The following is a 22,283-nucleotide window of genomic DNA, read 5'->3' as shown; positions in this document are numbered from 1 at the left end:
GGACATGACAAGGAACAAGCGAGCACAGCACGTCCGACATTGTGCGCGCCATGATCGTTAGTCGTTCTTCGCAACCGTGGTACTGCAATCACGATGCTGACGGTGAACCACAGGCTGTTGGTCAGACTTCAATATAAACATATGGTTTGCTGATGTTTACCAGTATTGAAACAAGTATTCGTACAGTCACTATCTCTTCATCATCGTCAACGTCGTTTGGCTGGCGCAGGGCTCCAACCTTGGGGTTGCCACTCTTGACTCTGAGCTGCCTGCTTCCATGGCGAGTCCTTGGGTTCCTTCTTCATTCTCTTCTTCGCTGTAAAGGCAGACGCGTCGTCTTGGGCGGCCGGTGCTGGTGGGTCGCGTGGCATCTGCTGAGGCTCTGCAGGTTGCTCGGGCTCTACTGGCGCTGGTCTTGCAGCTTCCTGGTCGAGTGGGCGAGGCGGTTCTATGCTGTCCCTTATCTCTTGGTCGGCATTCATCTGCGTGACGCCGCTGTCCGGGTCTCTCGACTGCAGCATCTGCACAGGTTGTTGCTTATCCGGCGCATCCAGCGCTGACGGCTTTTCTGCCCATCTCGCATCCGCCTGCGCGGCAAGCTGCTTCATGCGCTCTATCCTCATCATGTCCTGGTGTTGTTCGGCAACAGTGGGCGGTTCGTAGCGCGTGTGCCGCAGCCATTGCATCCATGACGCTGCCACAGTCAGTTTCCATGCACGACGACATGTGGAAGGCACAAACGCGATATCTGCACGTCGCCATAATGTGTGCTACGGCTGTATTTTGCTATTCTCCGGTTGCGCAGTGCGTGCAGTGCGTCCTTGAACTCCCAGAAGGTGTTGCCCTGGAGATCGAAGCCTGTGATGTTGTTAGAGGCGTGAAGCAAGGATACGCCAGAGACCTATGTCGAGCCTGTGTCGACGCCAGCACTCACCCACAAGCCACTTCTTGCGCCATGGAAAGCGCTTCATCTTCCATTGGTACCATGCTTTTCGAATTGGGCCCACTGCGCCCGCCATGCTGAGTCTCGTGTTGCCACAGGATAATTTCAAGAGGGGAGACTTTTGCTTGGAGGCGACTCTGACGCGCAGCGGTGACGTTGGCCGCGGGTGGCTGGTGCGTAAGCACATGTGCAAGCCAGCAAGCATTCCCCCACCACCACAAGTCTTCTCCACACACACATGCCTCGACATCACAACAACACATAGCAGTCGAGATTGTTACATAGCGATATATACATTATCATATCATATCCTACTGCAACTCGTGCACCTTCCATCCACAGTAACAACGACACCCACCCTCGTGCCCAACCTAAACAAACCTGATTTGCGCCCAAACCGCCGACCATGGCGTCTGTTACGTCTCTAGATCAGGACATGCGAAAGCTGCGCATGGACAGATATACCCCCCAGGCAGCCAACGAGGTCCGCAGCTGGATAGAAGGTACACTGGGAGAGCGATTGCCGGCGGGAGATCTGCTGGATGCGCTCAAGGACGGGACCGTATTATGCAGGTACAGTGATACCCGGCGGGTGACCAGGCAGCCGGGCCAGTCCAGCTAACCATGACAGACTCGTCAATCTCGCCATACCCACTCCCGTGAGGTTCAAAAAGTCGGCCATGCCTTTTATACAGATGGAGAACATTTCCCACTTCCTCCGAGCCTGCGAACAGCCGCCGCTGAACATGCCCGCACACGACCGCTTCCTCACTGTCGACCTGTACGAGTCCAAAGACCCAGCCCAGGTGCTGCAATGTCTCAGCGCCTTTAGCCGCGTTGCCAATGCAAGAAATCCCTCCAACTTTCCCACCACCATCGGCCCTAAGCGCGGCGGAGCTGGTGCATTGAGCCCCTCAGCGACCGGAGGAGGCATGACGAGTCCTGGCATGCCACCGCCGTCTCCCGGCTATACACGTAGCCGAGGGCCCAGCACAGCCAGCAATACCAGCGGCTCTAGCACATTCAATCCCCTGGCGCGGCCGCCTGCTGAGAGGACGCTGAGTGCGGCGCGTACTGGAGGCTCAGACACATCCTACACTTCCAACGGTCTCCCCAAGTCACCTCCGGGCGGAGTCAGTAGCTGGAGCAAGAAGGTTGACGAAGGGAGCACAGCACCGGCATGGAACATCCACCAATACGGCTACATGGGTGGCGCGAGTCAGGGCAACCAGGGCATCGCATTCGGCGCACGCCGGCAGATCACGAGCGCAGGTCCGCACGTGCCGAACATGGCTGAGAAGGAGCGCCTGCGACGTGAGAAGGCGGCCGAGGAAGAGAGGCTACGTTTGCTAGCCGAGGAGGCCGAAAACAAACGCCGCATCGAGCGCGAGGCTGAAGAAGAACGCATACGCCTCGAGGAAGAGCAGAAGTGGGAAGAGGAGACACGCAAGCAGCAAGAGGCCAAGCAAGCGCGCCTCGACCAGCAGAAGCGCGAATGGGAAGAGCAGGAGCGCCAATGGAAATTAGATGAAGAACTCCGGCAGCGAGAAGAACGAGAACAACAAGAGCGGATAGAGGCTGAGACGCGACGGAAGCGTGCTGGGAGCGACGCCAGACTCAAGGGACAATACCTTAGCCAGTACCAAGCCGAACAAGTCAGGTCACCGCGCAGTCGAAGGGGAAGCAGCGAGGAGCCCAACGCCGAGCGCGAACGCATACGAGAGTTGGAGCGCCAGCTCGAAGAAGCCAAAGAGCGCGAGCGCCAATACCAAGCCGAGCGCGAAGGACGTCTCCAAGACAAGAAAGTGCGATCGAGAAGTAAGAGCCGTACGCGCGAGCGGTCCAAGAGTCGAGCTCGCCCACAGCCCCCGCCGCGCGCCCCAAGTCCGCAAGATAGTAATGTATCCTGGGCGCAAGCAGACGACCGCGAGTATCTACGCAAACAATGGGATCAGACACAACGGCAACCCGCGCGTCCCCTGCCCGAACCCACACCACCATCCCTTCCCACCCGCCCACTTCCAGAGCCAACAACAACGCGTCCGCTTCCCGACCCGGCCGCATACACACAGCAGAAGCAAAGCCGAACGGACCGCTATCTTGCATCAAACCCACCTCCTACAGCACCTAAGCCGCAGACGTACATTCCCCCAGAACTAACTTCAACCTCTGAGCAACGTGGCGAAGACGCACGTCGCGCCGCCGCGCAGCAGAAGACTAAGAACGCGGGATGGGCGAGTAAATCTCTCCTCGAGCGTGAAATGGAGCGCGAGAGGGAGAGACAAAAGGAGTGGGAGGAGAGTCAACGCGCGCTGCAGGAGGCGGCCAAGGATCCCAATGCGGGCACAGGAGGAGGCCAAAGTTGGGATGTGAATCAGTATGGGTACATGGGTGGTGACAATCAGAACAGACTTGGAGGTATTGGCGCAGGGAAGAGGCAGATTGTTGGACCGAGGTTGGGGGGGCCTAGGCCTTTTGGGCGGAGGGCTGATTAGAGAGAGACTATTGGACGCGTTTTTTCGTTTGTTTGGATGGCAGAGGAGAAAAGTAGTGGTTAGGGGGGGTTTCATTTGTTCGGTGGGAGGGAGATATTTTCGAGGTGTTGCATGTTAGCGCTGCGTACTCGGAAGTGTGTACGCGGTTTAATATATTAATTTCTAAACATTTTGAAATCATGTCCATCTTCTTTGTGAGACTACCATGGAGATTCTAGTGGTAAGAGTGTCATTTAGATTACCACCAGAAAAGCCCGAGGTGAGCATTATTGCACCGAGTTTCTCTAAGTGGAAGGAGCTTTGTTGTTGTCGCTCGGGATGGCGGCAGTACCCGCGCAGGCAGGCGATGTCAGCACTGTAATTTCACCACTTCTTACCGGCTACAACACTACACCTGCATGTGCCAGACATTAAACCGCAAGACGCGCCGACGTACGATTGAACGCTCTTGAGGCGAGTCTTCTATCGACAACCTGCAGGGAAAGAGGCATGCATAGGACCAATGAAGATAGAGCCGACTTGCAGGTTGGTGGCAAAAGGATTTGGCAAAACCTCGGGATGATGACGACCGAGTCAAGCAATGAGGAGGGCGGACTAAACAGGTAGCTTCTCCGCAGTTGGGAGAGACGTTCTTGAAACGCTGCCTTGTAGAAGTCATAGCTTTTGATCTGCACAGATATGCGAGTTGCTGACAGTGTACGGGCCATTTCTTCAATCCGGGCTTGTATGCACAGCACGATCGACCAGTGGGAAACACCGTTTGGTGTGTGCTCGTGCCGGTTCATTATGATGATACAGCAGGTGTGCTGCCATAAGTAGCAGCGATGAATCGCTCTACTACGCTCCCCAGTAGACCGGCACAGCTTTTCAGTGCTCTTCTAGATTCATTTCCATGCGTGGCACCATGGTCTCTCTCAGCTTCTTCCTCATCGGTTCTGTCCTCAACCTCGTTTCTCTTGGATCCCCCACCAACCAATCTCGCGCCTCGAATGGCTTCTCCCAGCAATGCACTTCCGTAGCCACCAAACTCCACATTCCACAGGCAAACATCTCATTCACCGAGTTTGTCGCTGCCAACACGACGCTACAATTTCCCAACGCCGACCCATCATGCACTCGTCCCTCACAAGCAGTCTCAGCCAACATCTGCCGCGTCGGCTTGAGCGTCAAAACCTCGGCTACCTCTGGCATCAGAATGGAAGTCTGGCTTCCCCAAAACTGGACTGGTCGCTTCTTGAGCACCGGCAACGGGGGTCTTGGTGGGTGTATCCAGTACGAGGATCTTGACTATGCAGCGTCACTGGGCTTCGCATCGGTGGGCACGAATAATGGACACGAGGGAATGACGGGCGAGTCGTTTCTCAACAACACTGGTGTGATTGAGGATTTTGCGTACCGTGCTGTGCACACTGGTGTGGTCATCGGGAAGCAAGTCAGCGAAGCCTTTTATGGCAGACCACACTCGAAGAGCTACTATCTAGGCTGTTCCACGGGCGGAAGACAAGGTTTCAAAGCCGTCCAATCGTTCCCCAACGACTTTGACGGCGTCGTCGCTGGCGCGCCTGCATTCTCCTTCAACAACCTTACCTCCTGGAGTTCTGGCTTCCTACCTCTTACCGGGAGTCCAGAGTCTGCGACCTTTGTTCCTCTCGACATGTGGCCCATCGTGCATCAGGACGTGCTGGCACAGTGCGACATGCTCGATGGCGTGGCAGACGGTATCCTCGAATCGCCCGATCTGTGTCATTACGACCCGGCCGGCCTTCTCTGCACATCGGGTCGAAACACGACATGTCTTACCGCGGCTCAGGTACAGACAGTCCGCAGGTCTTACGCGCCTCTCCTCGACGCTGACGGCAGTCTAATCTACCCACGTCTACAGCCTGGTGCCGAGGGCACAGAAGCGCCTTTCACGCTATTCACTGGCCGCGCATTCGGCGCCTCGGATTGGTTCAAATACGCCGTCCTAAACGACACTTCGTGGGATCCTAGCACCCTTTCCCTAGCCGACATGTGTCTCTCCGCGCGTCTCAACCTAGCCGACATCGAAACGTGGAACGGCAACCTCTCGGCGTTCAAAGCAGCGGGTGGAAAACTACTGCACTACCACGGTCTCGTAGACGGCGTCATCACGAGTGAAAACTCGCCGCGGTACTATGAACATGTTTCTACGACGATGCAGCAGACGCCTGCTCAGCTGGACGACTTTTACCGCTTCTTCCGTATCTCGGGTATGGCGCACTGCGGTGGTGGACCGGGCGCGAGTCGTATTGGAAATCAAGCTAGGAACTCGGCGGGCTTGGATCCGGAGGACAATGTTCTCATGGCGATGGTAAGGTGGGTGGAGGAGGGCGTTGCGCCAGAAGTCGTTGTGGGGACTAGATATAAGAATGGGACGACGGCTGGGAGTGGTGTGGATTATAAGAGGAGGCATTGTAAGTGGCCGGCGAGGAATGTGTACAATGGGATTGGTGATTGTAAGGATCCGTTGAATTGGGATTGTATCTAGCACTACATTCAAAGGAGAAATTTGACGTCTCTTTAGAGTAGGGTACTTCATCCTACTCTGATTCAGGGCATAGAGAGTTATATAGATATAGACTAAGAATCTATAAGTCTACAATGCTATAAGTCTTTATGATTTTTACTATTAGAAGCCAATGTATGCTGCAAAGCAAGACTTGTTATTTCTGTACCTGTTCGGTTTTTCCTTTGCATAGGGTGATGCCGTCGACAATGACGGCGGAGTGAGGTGAGGATAACGAAGGCTTTCTTTTCCGCGACCTACCAGATATCTTGCAATAGGATACAAAGACCGCTGAGGCAGCGACAGTAGTTGTACGATCACATAACAATCATCACAGCACCAGAACTTGAATTTTCCAAGTGCGCTATATTTCGGCCGCGTTCGGGAAATCAAAGTCGCTAACCAGACTGCCAAGAACGTCATTGTCATTTTCTGTACTAAACATTGAGTCAAAGTCAAAGTCGTCGAGCGGACCAGCCTCGCCGCCAAAATTAAAGACGAGATAAGTACTGTTAGGCTGTGTGTCTTATCAGCAAAAAGCACCCCTTTACTTATTGCGGACTTGCTGTGCGATAACGGATTAGCTCATGCCAGAGATTGTAGAAGGAAGTAGCCGAAGACTGCTCATTCTTGATTTCAGGCTAATTACGTACGTCTTCGAAGGCATCTTCCATAACGTAGCGTACAATTGTCACGGAACGAGTTTGTCCTATCCGGTGGACTCGTGCAAGTGCTTGATCTTCGAGAGACGGATCCCATTGGGGTTCTAGAAGGTGTACTGTCGAAGCCGCTGTTAGATCCAGACCGAGAACTTTGTCAGTAAATGCAACCTATCCGCGATTGTCGGCTCCAAAAACGTAGCCACAGGCACCACAATTGATTGTGATTAGTATGACGCATGTTCCAGAGTCGTCATGGAGCTTCTGTATAACGTGACTACGCGTCTTCGAGTGCACCTTGCCATCGATCCGAACTGATGGAATGATGTGATTTGGATCACATTGAAGTGCCGCTTCTACAATGTCAAGACTTGACGTCCAGAATGAAAACACAACACTAGCAGCAGATTAGAATCGAAACATTCCAGGAACTCTTAGGAGGCTCACTGCTTTTCCTGTGGATGCGACCTGATCTGCGAGATAAGCGCCCATACTTTGCTTAAAACACTACTGGTATGGCCCAAGCCTGCCAGGGAAGGAGAGAGCCCGTCATTGGGCGTTAGCCTAGGACTGGGTGGGACGGATGCAAGGGGACGGAGCTGACAGGACTGCGACTGCCCTGTACATGCGCATTGGTCAGGTGAGCGACAAGAAAGGTCGTCGGCACATTTAGCGCAGTAAAACTTGCTGCAAGCTGAGTAGTAGACCTGTGGTTGTGTCGTGTCCCTGAGACCACTCTTCATCGCTGATGCTTCAATTGGCTGTGAACACACTTGACATAATCCACCGTCAATTGAGTAGCGGGCGTTCATGACAGAAGTCTTCTCTTCAACGTTTTCGGGTTGCGAAAAGCAGCTGAAGACCCCTAGGTTGCAGATCCGACGAAGTTTGTTGATTTGTTGGATAGCGGTCATCCAGGGTACGTGAGCGTGGCCACCACTTTCTGTCCTGCGGTCGAGCATCTCGACGACAGGTTGCTCGATTTGGCGATAGTAGTTCCTCTCTTCATGACTGAATGGAACATTTCACAATTGGTCATCGACACTAGGCAGATTCAGCACAGCCTTTGTTCGGCAAATCATGAAGCACGACAGTAGTTTTTTGAACGTCTCGGCGGCTTCGTCGACAGGTTTGACACGCCATATGTTTGAAATGTCTTTGTCAAAGGCTTTTGGTTCGTCGTAAGGGGAGAAGTGGAGGAATTTGAGTAAACCACAGAGGTCAAGAAGGCTGTCCTGGATCGTGGTTCCTGAAACCGCCCACCTCGATGTTGCTCGTAAAGCAGCCATTACTTGCGAAGTTGAGGTATTGTGGTTGGGAATCGTATGTGCTACGGATGATGACATTCAGTAATCCGGTTCAAGCTATGTGACGGGTTTTCAACCCTACCCTCGTCGAGTATGATGCGTCTCCAGTGGTGAGACAGAATAGAGTGGGCGCCTTTGCGATGCTCTCTTTCAAAAGTCTGGTAAGTGGTGAACACTATTTCTAATGATTGGCCTAGGTATAAGTATTCACGTCGTATGCAGCGCTTGAATCGACCGGATGGACCAGGTGGGCGTCTGTCCTTCTCAAGCTTGAATCTCTGTTTACCATGATGCGTGAACCATTTCAACTTTCCGTCATACAAATGGCCGGTGAGAGTCAGCAAGCACAAGCTGTATCATTTGTGACATCATACGTTTTGAGTTCTGATTCCCATACGCCGAACACTACAAAAGCGACATCAGCATTTGCAAAACTGTACGATGCAAATTTCTCACAGCTCGATGGAACCACTATGAGAGTCGAGCATGTAGAAGTCCCCGGTTTCGAATCACTGGTAGTTGGTTGGTTGCTCAAATCGTAATCTTGATCAGAGGCAATCAAAGCGATCATGCTTAGCGTTTTCACAAGACCCATCTCGTCGGCAAGCAGTCCACCACGCCATAGAGGGTCTGGAGTCGGTTGAACTCCATCTGTCATAGCATTGAAAAAACTGACACGCGTTAATATCCAGTAGAAATTCTTGGAAGCATGTCTCGAGAAGACTCACGTAGTCTGACCTCCAGTCGATTTCCGCAACCATATACCCAAACCATTCTCGGTCGGATGCTTACCTTTTTCTCGTCTCAAGAGGAAGGTAAGTGCTTGTCTTTGGTGACTGTATTGCCGCTCTTCGTTTCTTCCGCGATCATTGCAAGTTACGTACATCTTGAGTTTGGTACGTAGAGCTGTGGGGTATCCGATAAGTCAATATCGTCAGTTGTCTCAAAACCTGACAAGACATCAAGGGAGGCTCGCGAAAAGTTCTCGACGACCGTTTGTTGCAGCTGCAACAGTTCAAAAGTCATTGATGGTTCTTCGTAGAGACTACAGAGATACTGAGGGTTCATGTAAGGGACGTTGCGGTCACAACCAACAGGGTCATCCAAGTAGCAGCCAGCCTGGGTCATGAAGTCGCCCACATGACTGAAACGATATCTAGGGCCATATATTATGACTCCAAGGCACATTGCATCCTTGAGCGTCTTTCCTTCCGTCTTGGGGGTAATAGGAGTCGACAATGTTACAAGTTGTAAGATGAACTCGTTGTCGGCTGCCAGCGTACTTAGCAACTTGCTCCCATAGTTATCTAGCCATCCGACCGATGCATCGCCAACACCATAACGAATTGTACGAGGAGGTTCGAAGCTAATGGGGCCCTGGGTCGAGAGAGGGGAGGCGATACGATTGGGAGGCACGTTCATTGCCAAACCAGAATACTGAGCGATGTAAGCATTGGCCATCATGATGAGCAGAATGTGACGAACCATGCCATAACACACTAAATCATCGTCATGTATACCTTCTGTAGTGGCGTAGATAGACGGTATGGGTGTTGTTGACGGTGAGAGTTCATACCCGAGTGTATCGCAAGCGCGCTGGGTTGTGAGGCCCCCCGCAAGTGGGGTATTCAATCGCCGTCGTTTTGAAGCTGGAGCAGCGACATCTTCAATGACAATTTGTGGAGGATATTCCGGCATACCGCAAACTGGCTGAGGGTGCGAGAATCCTCGTCTTGCGTATCGGTATGAACACATCCAGAAGCTCGTTCAGCTGGCCGCTTTTGCGCACGGACACGGCTGAGGCTGAGCAAGGCAGCCACCCCCAAAGCTGTGCAAATACCCTGTCAGCCTCGGAGGTGCTGTTAGCATGCTTCATTCTGTCGCTTTTCGAGTCGTTATATATTGGTCGCATTCGAGAGTGAAATTATAAGTCGCGATCGAACTGTCAGCTTCTGCTCCGCTTTTCGTAGTGCTCCCGTGCTCTATCTACACGGCCCGATGGCAACGGCGCCACCACTGGCGGCCATTTCCGCCCAAGCCAGTCACACGCTTCGAGACGCATTCGAACGGTTCGCTTTATCTGTGTCACAAGATGACCAGCTGCTCTTTCATAACACAGAGCTCAAAGATGTACGGGATGAGGCTTTGCAGATCGAGAAGCAGCTCCGCAAGAGCCGTATACAGAAGAACATAGCCCGGCTTGATCCATTGCTGCGGGGCATGGAGCATTACTCCAAGGTAGTGGAAGTACTGTGCAATGGAACACCTTATCTTTCATGGATTTGGGCACCGATAAAACTGATGCTTATGGTAAGTCATGTGCCTTCGCAAAATTCGGATCACTTATCGCGAGCAACAGATCACGGTTGATTCGCTCAGTGCTTTCGAAAAGTTGATCGATGCCTATGGCAAGATTGGGGATATGCTCCCTCGCCTGGATCGTCTCAGTGATGCACTTGTCGGCGATCAAAACTTCCAGAAAGTGCTAGCTTTGGTATTCTCCGACATCGTAGAGTTCCATCGACGAGCTTATAAGTTCGTGCGACGAAGATGTAAGCTGGCCAATAGCGTCATGATATATCCTTCTCATCACTCATAGCATGGACCATATTCTTCAGCTCTATGTGGGCCGGATTTGAAACTCGTTTCAACGGAATCCTGAAGGACCTGGCGTACCATAGCGAGCTGGTCGACAAGGAGGCCTCCGCAGCTGATATCGCTGAAGCCTTCAGGCGTAGCAAAGTAGACGACGAGAAGTGGGAGCAGCAAGAGCGTGAATGGAACAGTGTCAGTATATACTAGTATGAATACTGTATGAACACGCAGACTGACTTTTTACCTCGAATTCAGGCTAAAGTACACAAAGTCTTGGGCTGGCTCGAGACAAACGATACTATGCCAGCCGATATACTCGAGCGGCACCTTCAAAATTACCTGCCCGATAGTTGCGATTGGTTCGTACAACACAAAGAAACACAGCTATGGCTAAAGGATGTAATGAAAAACCCCCTTCTATGGCTATGCGGAAAGCCGGGGGCGGGTATGTTCATGTATCATTGTGGCTTCTTACCTGCTTATCCGTCTCAAGGAAAATCCATGATATGCTCTGCTCTTGTACAACATGCCGAAGGTAATTCCGTCCATGTGTTCTACTACTTCTGCAGCTCTCTCCGAAGCAACGCTGATGGTCCGATCTGCCGCCCAAGCCGTCTACTGCGTTCGATCATCTCGCAAGTGATCCAAAAACACCAGGATCTTGCAATCTACGTCCACGACGTTTACTTTTTGGCTCACCCAGTACCAACAAAAAAAGCATTAATGAATCTTCTTCCCGAACTACTTCGAGGGATGGGCTCTGTGCGGCTAATCGTAGATGGTATTGACGAATGGGCCTCGCGGGATCAAAAGGACGTCCTCCACGATCTTTCGCAGATAGTCTCGGTTGATCAATCCTCTCACACATGCAAGATCTTGGTTGCTAGTCGAGAGACTATCGAAATCTCGCGGTCTTTGCGCAGGAAGAACAAACCGATAACGACAATTTCTCTTAGCAATGGTGACGAATGTTTTGCGATCTCTCGCTCAATCGCCAATTTCGTCGAGAGTAAGCTCTCTGATCTTCCTGATCACTTCGATGAGCTCGATCCTGATGCGTCCATTATGGCGTGTGTCAAAAAGACTTTTATCGAGAAGTCTCATGGTGATCTCTGCCCAAACTTCTCATTGACAAGTTGTGTTCTAAAACTAGCACAGGTATGTTTTTGTGGGTCAGCCTCGTGTTGGACCTACTCGATAGGGTGTATAGTCCTGAGGAGCTCCGCACTATCGTCGACGATCTTCCCTCTGATCTTGAAAAACTCTACGAAAAGCTTTTTGCTCGTCTTTGTAGCGCCCCAGGTGCTCATAGTCATGGAGGTGTATCTCGTGTCATGGGCTTGGTGTGTTCCGCACGAAGGCCTCTGCACAAGTCAGAGCTACTACAGGCACTGTCCATCTTGCCACATAACACTGGCTCTCGGGTGCAGGATATACCTGTCGCTTCCATTCTTGATCACTGCAAGCCACTCATCGAAGAATTACTGGATTCAACGATAGTACCGGTGCACTTCTCGGTGAAAGAGTACGTAAACCAAGTATGCTCATGAGTCAAGCACATGATGTGTAACAGTTCAACAGGTACTTCCTCAAGTCTCACAAGCCGCAGATCATCCCAGAGATCGATTCTGCGCTCGATATATCGTCTGCTTGCGTGGTGGTAATCACGCGCAGTCTCGATCTTTTGTGTGTGGACAGTGGCTCTGTTACAAACTTTGCCAGAATTGTGAGTGGTCATCATAGGCTTTTACCGTACGCTCTAGAGTTTTGGATCGAACACTGTCTGGAGTACGCATCGGAAAGGGAGAATCTCGGACTAGATCAAGCGATTCAGCATCATCTAGATCAACTGTACGAGAAGCATAAAAGCTCTTTGCATGCAGTGGGGTGTAACGCAGTTCAGACTGCCACGCAGACAGAGACCAACGTGAGCTATGGAGATGAACGACTTGAGCTGTTTTCCGGCATGCCGATCTATGGACTGATGGCAGACGTACTACAACTTAGACGATTGGCTAGCCAAAAAAATGACGACAGGAGCGTAGGTAAGTTCAGATTCGATGGATTGCTGCAGTGAAAAGTTATTCATGGGCTCACAAGACGAATTTTAGATATCGAGGCTTACATCATCGAGCGAGACCGAACACTCTTCAGTAGACTTTCACAAGCATACGAGAGCGCGATTGTGCATCTTCTGGAGCAACGCAAAGTTGACGGTATCACGACATCGACTCTCCTGGCGTTTCAAGAATCTTATGCATCGACAGCTTTCCGTTGCCGCTTTCCACAGTGCGATAGGCTGTTCCTGGGGTTTGCCACTGCAGAATCTCGACTCAAGCATGAAGCTGCTCATATACAACGCGTGTACTGTCAGACAGCATCCTGTCAGTACAACCGCATCGGCTTTGCAAACAAAAACGCACTTAGTGCACATACGCGCAAACATCACAGCCAGTCAAATACTCTTCTTATACCTGCAAAGGTGAGGGGTACAAGGGATGGGCCTTCTGCGTCTGACATCAACGTCGACTTGACAGACATACCCAAGGCCAAACCTTACCCGTCCAGCTATTGGAGTGTCACCGAGCTGCAGGATCTTGACAAAAATATCGCATATTTCGGCACAGACTTTGAAGTAATTGCACATCACATGGGCACCAAGACGGGAACCATGATTCAAAATCAGTATTTGCGTCTTAAAGAAGGTGGCAAGCTGGATCTGGAGCAGAGTCCAAAAGAGGTAGGTTGCAATTGTACAAGATGCACATGAGACATACACTGACTCTATTATCCGTCTCTGTAGGCAGACGCCCGAAGAGAACGGGGTGAAGATCTGGGACCATCGCCAACACCAACCCCAGCACATGAGAGACGATACGAGAGTGCGCAAACTCTTCGCACTCTCCAGGAAACCCCACCCGACCAACCCCTGGACAACGGTGGTCCCCCATTTGGCAACATTGACGGTGACGTAAGTAACAGATCCTCAAGGTCCAAGATGGTAAGAAGCTGCTCGTCTCCACTCTATTATCAAATAGCTCTCCCCTGGAGGTACGCAGTGCATATGCGAATACATACATGTTAACAATGGGTCACTAACAGTACGCTCCTAGAACCTGCGCCACCTGCTCCACGAGAGAAAGGGTCTCGATGTCCAGGCTGCAAACGCACTTGAAGTGCACCAGGGCCAGCTCTTTAGGAACCAAGATGACTGTGAGGCATCTAACGATTTGGTTGCCGAGATTGGCTGTGTTTGTGTTTGTGGCACGGAAGGTCCCCCCGAATGCGAGGCAAGACATGTATTGGCCGAGATGAGAGGGAAATTGCCTTCTGCTTGGGAAGAAGTCCGAACTCGGCTCCCGGAATCATACAAATGGGATATTGAATATGTCAACAGCTATGTCGACGGCGGTAACGAAGATGGCTGCTGGACATGCGCGCCTTTGTTGGATGGCGAGCCAAAGGACATCCCTCTCACGATAGCCCAGACCCGCGTCGTAATCCCGGTAGAACACAGTTGGCTGCCTGTTGGTGGAGTGATTCCCCCACCGGATCCTAGACCATCACTCATCAATTCACGGACCGAATTACCCACAGACGTCATACGAGATTTGTTCCTTACATTCGAAGGCGCTCTGGGCTTCTACATTCTTATCAGCGGACTGCTGCAAGTCATTGTCCCGGACACTTTTGAAACCGCCTGGGCATCCTGTCACTTACCTCGCAGCTTCGGTGGACTCAAAGTGTGTTACATTACTAATAATATGGTGCCCACCGCGCTCAGATCGAACGTAGCAGTCGCTCAGTCGACAGCTGCCATGTTACAAACACCAGCCGATCAGCTCACGCATTCTTCTAGACAGGCTCGAGCAGCTCAATCTTTGCAAATCAACAATATTATCGAAGCACGCCCTGTAATATCGTTGTTACGAGACAAGTTGCTACGAGACAAATCGTCTCGAGACAAGTCGTTACGGGACAAGTTTTCCGGCAGGATTGGCCTGCAAGTAGAGCATATACAGAACCGCCAGCCTTACTTGATCATGTCGACCCATGTCATCACAGAGTCAATCCTAAGCAAAGCCTTCGGTCTGAGTCGCGATCCGATCTGGCGTCTTCGAGATGATTGGAATAAGCATGCTGAGATCTGGGCAGGAAACATGAAGGTGAGTGCCACTGCGGAAGGTTCTGTAGGCTTTTTGTAGGAGTATGACTAACACAGTAGTAGATCGGGGTCATCGAGAAGAGCTTTGATCAAGCTGCAGAATGCTATCCAACAGGCTTCAATCACGACATTACTTTGATCAAGCCAGGCCTGGCGGCCCCGGTTGCAGACATCAAGTGTCCAACTGAAAATATTGGCTGGCTGAGCCGTAGTGGCTGGTCCTCTCTTCGTCATGGCTCTACAGCTATCAAGGTCCTTGGTTCAACGGAAGGAAACAAAGAAGCAAAATGCATCAAGTGCTCCACGCAGTCCTTCGAGCAGTCCGAGGCTTCTATAGTAGGGGAAGGCATCTTTCGCAATCAAACTGCAGCTGCTGGCACCAAAGCTGCGGATAGCCATGATGAAGAGTACTGGAGTAAGTTCGTATCCCGCGCCGTGCTTTACCGAGTGAAGCCTGACTTCATCACGCCCATTGGCTATAGTGGTATAGCGCTGTACGCAGACGGCGAAAGGGAAGATGGAAGCCACGGACCTGGCATCATAGGCTTCCAGAGTTTCGTACAAATGAGTGGACATCCGCAGAATTTCGATCTGGAAGGTCCACCCTTAGAGCAGAGACTAAGGCTGGGGCTAGTAGCATTCTACGGAGCCTTTCCGGTTCCCGATGAGCTCCGTCAGGAATATAGAATCTTGTAAAAGCAATTTCTTGTGAAGCTATAGATAATTGAGGCGGAATTCAACTTGTTCACTACTACTACTTGAATGAGCCTACGACTTGTGCGATGCCTAGCAAGACCTGCATGACAGTCAAGAAGACGACCACGGTAGCAAACCTAAGACAATTAGCTTGTATTTTCTGCAGTACAATGTCGACACTAACAGAAATGTCCAAAATTGTAGGGTGTCTCTTCGATCGCGAAATAGCACCCACAGACTCCAAGGTCTCGATGACTGGAGGTGTTGTTCCAGTCGAGTAATGCGTGGCCATAGAAACGGAAAGCTCCCCGGCGTCCAATCATCCATAGAAGGGCTTGTCATCAGTGACTCTAAGATCGGGTCATAATCGAACTGGGTGGGCGCGACGCGGGTTCTGCTTCGTGGCGTCGCCGAAATGCGTGAATGGTGTACGCGAATGCACCGTTGACGATGACGGTAGGCGCAACATGACCAGCACCAGCACACTTTGCGGACAGCTCCTAATCTTGCGTGTGGAAGCACCTTACCCCAAGCATTAAATAGGATAGCATACGACTCTTCTATCTCCTGTCTAAGCTGGACTGGTACACCTACGGGTTTAGGGGCTGTTATGGCGTCGAAAGCACATGGCAATGAGAACAGTTCTAGAACATAGCGCCTACCTACTTTATTAAGGAGTAAGTGCCGTGACACGTTGGGCGTCCATTGAACATCCACTGCGCTAAGCACATTGAGAGTGAACGCGTTAAGACGTTTAGCACTGATAGACTGCGATTCTTGAAGATCAAGATCATCTAACAGAGCATAGGATGACATTGCTGGACAAAGCGTCAGCACGTTCCCGTCATCAGAGACTAAAGCTTCTCAGCGTAACGTACCGCTCGGCAGAGCTTGTCCGGGTGTAGCTGTAGATACTTCCGGCGAGGATGTTTGATTCGGGTTCTTCGACGTACTCAGTAGCAATGATATGAGCTTCGAGGCCGCGTCTCCCTCTAGGTCCACTCTTTGATCCCATTGTCCACCAGGAAGAAGGCCACTGCCTGCAATCAGGCCAGAAAGGGAGTTATCGTAGGGCGTAGTAGTGTGCGCTCCCGTCTGATCTGCAAACATGCGGTATGCTGCCACAACTTTGCGACGCTGGCGCTTGTGCTGGAAAGAGCTGTACATTGTAGCCCATGTTCCAAGCATCAACATAACCGTATCCTCAGCAATCTCCTTGCGCCTAACATCCCCAGCTGCAGTGCCCGCGAAGAACGTTCCGAACCCCGCCTGAGTCAGCTCATTCACAAGCGACTGCACTGTAGCATCCGTCGCTGTGCCATTTGCTGGTGCAGCAGACTGAAAATGTTCGATGATCTTAACGAAGAGCTCGATATACGCCTCCTTCGACTCGGTACCAGTATGTCGCTTCAGAATATAGTTCAGATACGGTACGGCGGTCGTGTCCTTTGGGTATTTGGTAAACCCCAGCGCGTGGGCGAGTCTAGTTTGAGTGTCGGTCGGCGCATTGTTACCACTGAGGGACATGATAAGTTGTGGTTGAACGAGAATAAAGGTCCAGCAGTCGCCTTCCGCACAACAATGCAACCGTCTCAGCGCTGCTCAACCTGTATACTAGCCTCTGAAGAGTTGCTGCCTGTCCGCAGAGTATGCAACGAACGGTATCAGTGCAGTGTGGTTGAGACGCAGCAATGGGCGCATCAGCAGCCACTGCACCGGTGGCATCGCAGGTCCGAGGCGCTGCCGCCGTCGCAGCTGGGCGTCTACGAGGTTGGGGGCCAAAGTTCCAGGCTTCAGCTCAGCCTAATCAGAAGGCTAGCCTACTGTGCTCGGCCGTGGATCCCGATTTGTATAAAATCCATATGCTAGAGCTATATAGTAAAGCTTCATTAGGTATATGAAAACCAGTGAAGTGAAACTTATAGTGTGCGATACACAGAAAGCGGAACTCTCTTGGGTGCGACAAGACCGCTCAAGCGGTGCAGGCCGAGCTGCCGCTGCGGAAAGGCGCGAATGGTCGATGCGCGAATCCACAAATCGGATTTGGTAAAGGCGCTATCGGATTTGTGGAAGACGACACGACCAGGCAGCGTAGCTGGCGTTCACGAATGAGAAACGATGAAAACAGCGGGGCCTCGCTACCCTGCTTGCATGAATGGCTTAATACTATTAGCTGGCTCTGTAGCGAGTTAAAGCGAGCCACAAATAGGTTAAAACAACAAATTACTAGAGGTATACCTCTAGCACCAATTTACGACAACTCTGATAGGCGTGGGCCGCCTATTGGGAAGTTGGATCACGACTAAAGTCGTGATCCAGCATTTTTGGCTTAGGTAGCGAACGGTGTTGCAGCACCGTGAGAGGCGCTATCGGAATTCGAACAGGGGGCATGCGGGCGCTTGCTTAGTAGCGTTGCACACGTCCAGGCACCGCGTTGCGCAACCCAGTTCCTGGCCATCACAATCGATTCTTCGCAAGGTCATCTTGTCCCACAAGCTGCCCAATGCAGTATCCGTAACACGTGATACTGTGTTACTCAAGGGACCGCAATGGCTGCATACTTCTGATTTCTCGCAGGAATTGCGTCTTACTACTCTACACAAAACCCTGAATGAGCTCTGGGGGTACGAAGTGATCGATCGGACCATAGACGCTTTCCTGTATCGTTGGAGTCCAGTTCACTGTAGGCGGCTGCAATACCGCTGGAGTACGGCATGTGCCGTCTATTATTGCAAGCTTCGCGTCGACAGTAAGTACGCATCCTTCAACCCTCCAGCAGAATACTGACCAGCTCAGGCCAGCGATCGAAGTATCTCGATTAGAACGGTCACGAGTTCCAGATTGTGGTAGTCAAGTTTCTTGCATCTTCGGTAGCCAATGCCATTGATCCCATCCTCGATAGTAAGCTTTTGTTGGGTAACACTGACACTGCAGAAAGAAGACGACTTCAAAATCGTATAGCGCAATGGAATTATCGGAGGAAGCTGCGGGGCCAACTTTCTGCCTTGGAAGGGAAAGTACACGCCAACACACAAGGTGACTTAGGATCCGAGAGTAAGGACGCTGCCGAAGGATAGGATCAGCACATTGATTCTGAGGTTCTCGTTTACCAGAATGAAGACGAATCAGTCAAGATAAGCTGCATTTGCGAAAGAACATCGGACCAGCGCTTTGTTATTGTTTGTCTCCAGTGCGGCACCTGGCAGCATATCGCTTGCTACTATAAGTCTGCAAAGGACTACATGAATGAACATCAGTGTGTACAATGTACACCCCGAGTAGTGCAACCGCAAGCTCCATCATCGAAGAGGCTGGCAGATGTGGCATTCTCAGTCTACTCAAGCAGTACGGGATATGAGCCGAAACGTCAAGCGCGTACCGCGGGTGCCGAAAGCTCTGTAGGGTTACATGAGCGAGATGGCAGTGTAACCGCTGGCACGGATTTTACCGACTTCAAAGATCCGTATCAACAACCCTTGAGCCCTGGATCTCATGAACACCTCAACTCGAAGTCCAGTAAGGTTCTAAGCCTCGATCCTTCAGACAGTGTTAATCAAGAATCGGCTCCCTTCATTGCCACGCCCCCGAACATGAATCTCAACTTCGACTTTGAGCCCTTGGAGATCAGGCAAGACCAGACCGGTGGCGATCTTACCGAGCATCCACACGCCGAGGAGCACGATCTACTGCGTCGTCATCGAGGCGACACATACACAGCATTGCCATCGATTGAGGCGTCGGCCAAGTCAGACGCGAGAGAGACTGAGCGAGTGCAGACAATTCGTAACAAAGCCGGCGGTCACAGCGATAAATTCATCGTTGCATGCCCGCTGTCTGCGGTTGAGCACGATCTTGGCCTTCCGGAGACGTGCTCAGATCTACAAGCTGGTAACATGACACAAATCCGCATTCACCTCATCCGGCATCATCATATGTCAGTGCAACTTTGCAACGTATGTCTGCAAACTGTATTAGATCCTGAAGTGTACGAGATGATCCATGGAATGAAGTGCCCCAATCCTAACCCTCACAAAGTAGCACCAGGTATCGATGGCGTGCGACAAGAGTTAAAGGAGCTGTACACGTACCTGCGCGAACGTATGGAACCATCCGCCGTCGAAGTAGTCAATGAGTCTGAACGGGCGAGCGAGGTACGTTACGTATTCGCCGCCGAAGTTTAGTCGAGTGCAAGGTTACGATCATGCTGAATTTAATATACTGCTCATCAATTCTGGCTATAATGTGCACCTCCCTGTGTTGCGATGATGTGTCAAAGCATAAACCTGCTGGTTAGACCATGTTCGAGCTCGTTACCATATCCGACACTCAATCGTTCAGTCAATAGGAGTCTCCGTCATGAACAGATCATCTACGACAGTGTGCAGTTGATCCAGTGTCAGATCTGCATCTCCTATACTAGTTGTTAAGGCGTCTTGGCACTGCTGGTCGCCGACGAGGGATGTATATAAGGGGGTTAGTAACTACAAGGACCCGTTGGACTGGAACTGTATCCAAGCTTTTCCATCTTACGACATGCCCACAGCTACAGCAGCACCAACACAGACCATTGCGATATCAGCCGCCCGTACCGCGCCCGCACCGCCAGTCTCCCGCGCCGGCCCACTAATAGTGGGACTCGCACTCGCAGTAGCCGTAGGCGTGACCATAGCCTCCGTAGCTTCCGCACCCAGCTTCTCCAACCCTGCCGTAAGAACAATTTGTTTCCGCTGCGTAGTATAATCTTCCAGACTCTTTTGTCTCCAAGTAGCACTCTGCACCCCATTTTCATCACAGAACCAACTCGCGCGCGTCGATTTCCTTATCCCCCACGCCCCATCCCTGCATTTTTCTGACGAAAACGCTGCGCCCCATAGCGAAACCGTGCACGTGTTTGCTGCTACGTCAATGTATTCGGTCGCCCTGCTGCCTGGTCCGGAACAGTCTACATCGTACGTCGTCTGCCACCAGTCGGGTTTCGCCATCTGCGCGGAGATGTAGTCGGGCGCAAAGGTGAATGTGAACGAGTTTGTGTTGTTTGCGACATGGTACTTGCTAGATAGGCCCCCGCTGTCCTGATCGAATTGCGCGTGTATGGTTGTTTTGTTTTGATCAATGTTTACGATTGAACCGCGGAAGCCAAAGGGGTGTTCGGTCGCGCGGCCGATGCTATCTTCGCCGAGGAGCCAGTCTCTAAATTCCATTGTGGTCGTGAAATCGGCGGCTGCCATGGCTGTGAGAAAGACAATGAGGAGTGGGGAGAACATAGTGATGGTTGGACAAGGATTTATGACGCAGAATTAGGTGTATCGTGCTTTCGCTGATGTCGATTGACGTGAGATATCCATGCACGTTTCAGAGCGCGAGAGCAGAGTAGTAATACAACAGGATATACGGAAGAGGGTAGCACGAATTTTGCGTTTCGGAATGGGCAGGGCAGAAGCGAATATTTATTTATAGCTGGCTTGTAACTGAAAGGATTAACCTAGGGGCTCCCGTTCGGATGCCAGCTCAGTCTGACTCTTGAGCGTGAGTTGCTCATATGAGGCCTTCCATCATTTTCATTCTTTTCTTAGCTTGTGCCGTCGCATCCACCTAGTATCCACATGTGCACGAATATGCAGCCATATCTAGATGAAGCCTCAGCAGCAACATACGACTGAAGTATACCTTGGTCAAGATATTTGAGGTTTGCTGTAGTCCATAGTTGAGAATCCATCGAAGCTTTGCGAGCCTGAAAATCGACACGCGATATGTCTAGATCGGTTAGCGTGACAGATCGCCTCATGACTTATGTCCATAGGCTGGACTATCACGTGTTTGTGAAATAGATTGATTCGATCTAATCCATGTAAATGGTATCAGTTGCCTAGTATCTCCATCCATCTCAATAGTCCTTACCGTTGTTGTCGTCTTTTCATCGTTGTCACCCCACTACAAGCGACTTCGTCTTACTCCATGGTGCAGTACATGATGCTATTCCTCGTCGTTGTCCCACCATTCGTCTTCTAGTAACTCTCTTGCAGTTGGGCGGTCTCTCCAATCGAGTTTCATCATCTTTGATATGAAGATGTTGTCTCTCCGGCTTACTTCTCTCTCGGTGGTTCGCTGAAATGGCGTCGTCTTCTCTTTTGGGATATTTTCCATGATCGTAATGATAGATTGGACCGTTTCTGGGTCTGCGATCTCTTCCATTTTGGCAGGAAAAGGTCCGAAATATTTGAATTGCTCTACAACAACCCCAACCACATACTCTTCGTCTTCACGTGTCAGTCCTTTCGGCAAGAAGAGGTTGAAATTTTCACCGTAGATAAGACTGATGAGCTGTGAAGAAGTCAGCTTCCATTTATACTTATGTTTCTAGTGGAATCCTGACGGACCATAGCACCGAAAGACCATATGTCAGCTGCGGTGTTCCAAGGTAATTCCATAAGAATCTCTGGGCTTGTCCACATAGGTGTTCCTACTACGGTGCCTGATGTAGCCCACTCTGAGTCTGCCGGGTAGCATCCACCTAAGTCGCCTAGCTGGACGTCGGAAAATCGAACGTCGCCTTCTTGCAGATTGACAAATACGTTGTTTGGCTTGACATCTATACCGTCTGTCAGTCACATAGAATTTATCGTTAAGCCCAGGTAGCGATGTACCTGTGTGCACAAAACCGTCCTCATGTAAGGTCTTCAATGCCTCTAGTACGCACCGCGAGACGTGTCTCACTTCTCGCCTATTCAAAGTTCTTGCAACGGACGCCTCTAGAAGGTCTCCTTGCAAGTACCTAAGAGCGATGGTCACAGGAAAAGTCGGCTCGTCGATTTCATCGATCAAAGGTCGGAGGTACGGGGTGCGGTGCTGAAATCTTTTGAGTACATCTCTTTCATTCTCCACTCGCGGGTGGTCGA

The 22,283-nt window shown here is 51.2% G+C and overlaps 7 protein-coding genes across 7 annotated transcripts; 5 read left to right on the top strand and 2 right to left on the bottom strand.

Annotated features, from left to right (window-relative positions):
• Window positions 1–206: 206 nt before the first annotated feature.
• Window positions 207–1,019, bottom strand: J4E82_006933 (uncharacterized protein; the record flags this gene model as incomplete). The annotated part of the gene is made up of 3 exons (XM_051733182.1): window positions 207–694; window positions 742–858; window positions 935–1,019. The coding sequence occupies 3 exons, from the start codon at window positions 1,017–1,019 to the stop codon at window positions 207–209; spliced, it is 690 nt and encodes a 229-aa protein (XP_051587066.1).
• A 330-nt stretch (window positions 1,020–1,349) lies between these two features.
• J4E82_006932 (uncharacterized protein) lies at window positions 1,350–3,438 on the top strand (the record flags this gene model as incomplete). The annotated part of the gene is made up of 2 exons (XM_051733181.1): window positions 1,350–1,516; window positions 1,575–3,438. 2 exons carry the CDS (start codon window positions 1,350–1,352, stop codon window positions 3,436–3,438), a joined length of 2,031 nt encoding a protein of 676 aa, XP_051587065.1.
• Window positions 3,439–4,330: 892 nt separating this feature from the next.
• On the top strand, window positions 4,331–5,947 carry J4E82_006931 (uncharacterized protein; the record flags this gene model as incomplete). Its single annotated transcript, XM_051733180.1, has 1 exon — window positions 4,331–5,947. One exon carries the CDS (start codon window positions 4,331–4,333, stop codon window positions 5,945–5,947), a length of 1,617 nt encoding a protein of 538 aa, XP_051587064.1.
• A 3,982-nt stretch (window positions 5,948–9,929) lies between these two features.
• J4E82_006930 (uncharacterized protein) lies at window positions 9,930–10,733 on the top strand (the record flags this gene model as incomplete). Its single annotated transcript, XM_051733179.1, has 3 exons — window positions 9,930–10,241; window positions 10,291–10,483; window positions 10,531–10,733. 3 exons carry the CDS (start codon window positions 9,930–9,932, stop codon window positions 10,731–10,733), a joined length of 708 nt encoding a protein of 235 aa, XP_051587063.1.
• Window positions 10,734–11,591: 858 nt separating this feature from the next.
• J4E82_006929 (uncharacterized protein) lies at window positions 11,592–15,387 on the top strand (the record flags this gene model as incomplete). Its single annotated transcript, XM_051733178.1, has 8 exons — window positions 11,592–11,596; window positions 11,737–12,051; window positions 12,108–12,252; window positions 12,430–12,571; window positions 12,638–13,266; window positions 13,330–13,497; window positions 13,640–14,692; window positions 14,755–15,387. The coding sequence occupies 8 exons, from the start codon at window positions 11,592–11,594 to the stop codon at window positions 15,385–15,387; spliced, it is 3,090 nt and encodes a 1,029-aa protein (XP_051587062.1).
• An 864-nt stretch (window positions 15,388–16,251) lies between these two features.
• On the bottom strand, window positions 16,252–16,914 carry J4E82_006928 (uncharacterized protein; the record flags this gene model as incomplete). The annotated part of the gene is made up of 1 exon (XM_051733177.1): window positions 16,252–16,914. The coding sequence occupies one exon, from the start codon at window positions 16,912–16,914 to the stop codon at window positions 16,252–16,254; it is 663 nt and encodes a 220-aa protein (XP_051587061.1).
• A 1,890-nt stretch (window positions 16,915–18,804) lies between these two features.
• Window positions 18,805–19,568, top strand: J4E82_006927 (uncharacterized protein; the record flags this gene model as incomplete). Its single annotated transcript, XM_051733176.1, has 2 exons — window positions 18,805–18,812; window positions 18,905–19,568. 2 exons carry the CDS (start codon window positions 18,805–18,807, stop codon window positions 19,566–19,568), a joined length of 672 nt encoding a protein of 223 aa, XP_051587060.1.
• Between the last annotated feature and the right edge of the window lie 2,715 nt (window positions 19,569–22,283).

Source organism: Alternaria postmessia, assembly GCF_024291825.1.
Source record: "Alternaria postmessia strain BMP 2775 chromosome Unknown scaffold_43, whole genome shotgun sequence".
NCBI classification, from domain to species: domain Eukaryota; kingdom Fungi; phylum Ascomycota; class Dothideomycetes; order Pleosporales; family Pleosporaceae; genus Alternaria; species Alternaria postmessia.
This window is presented reverse-complemented; position numbering and strand designations above follow the sequence as displayed.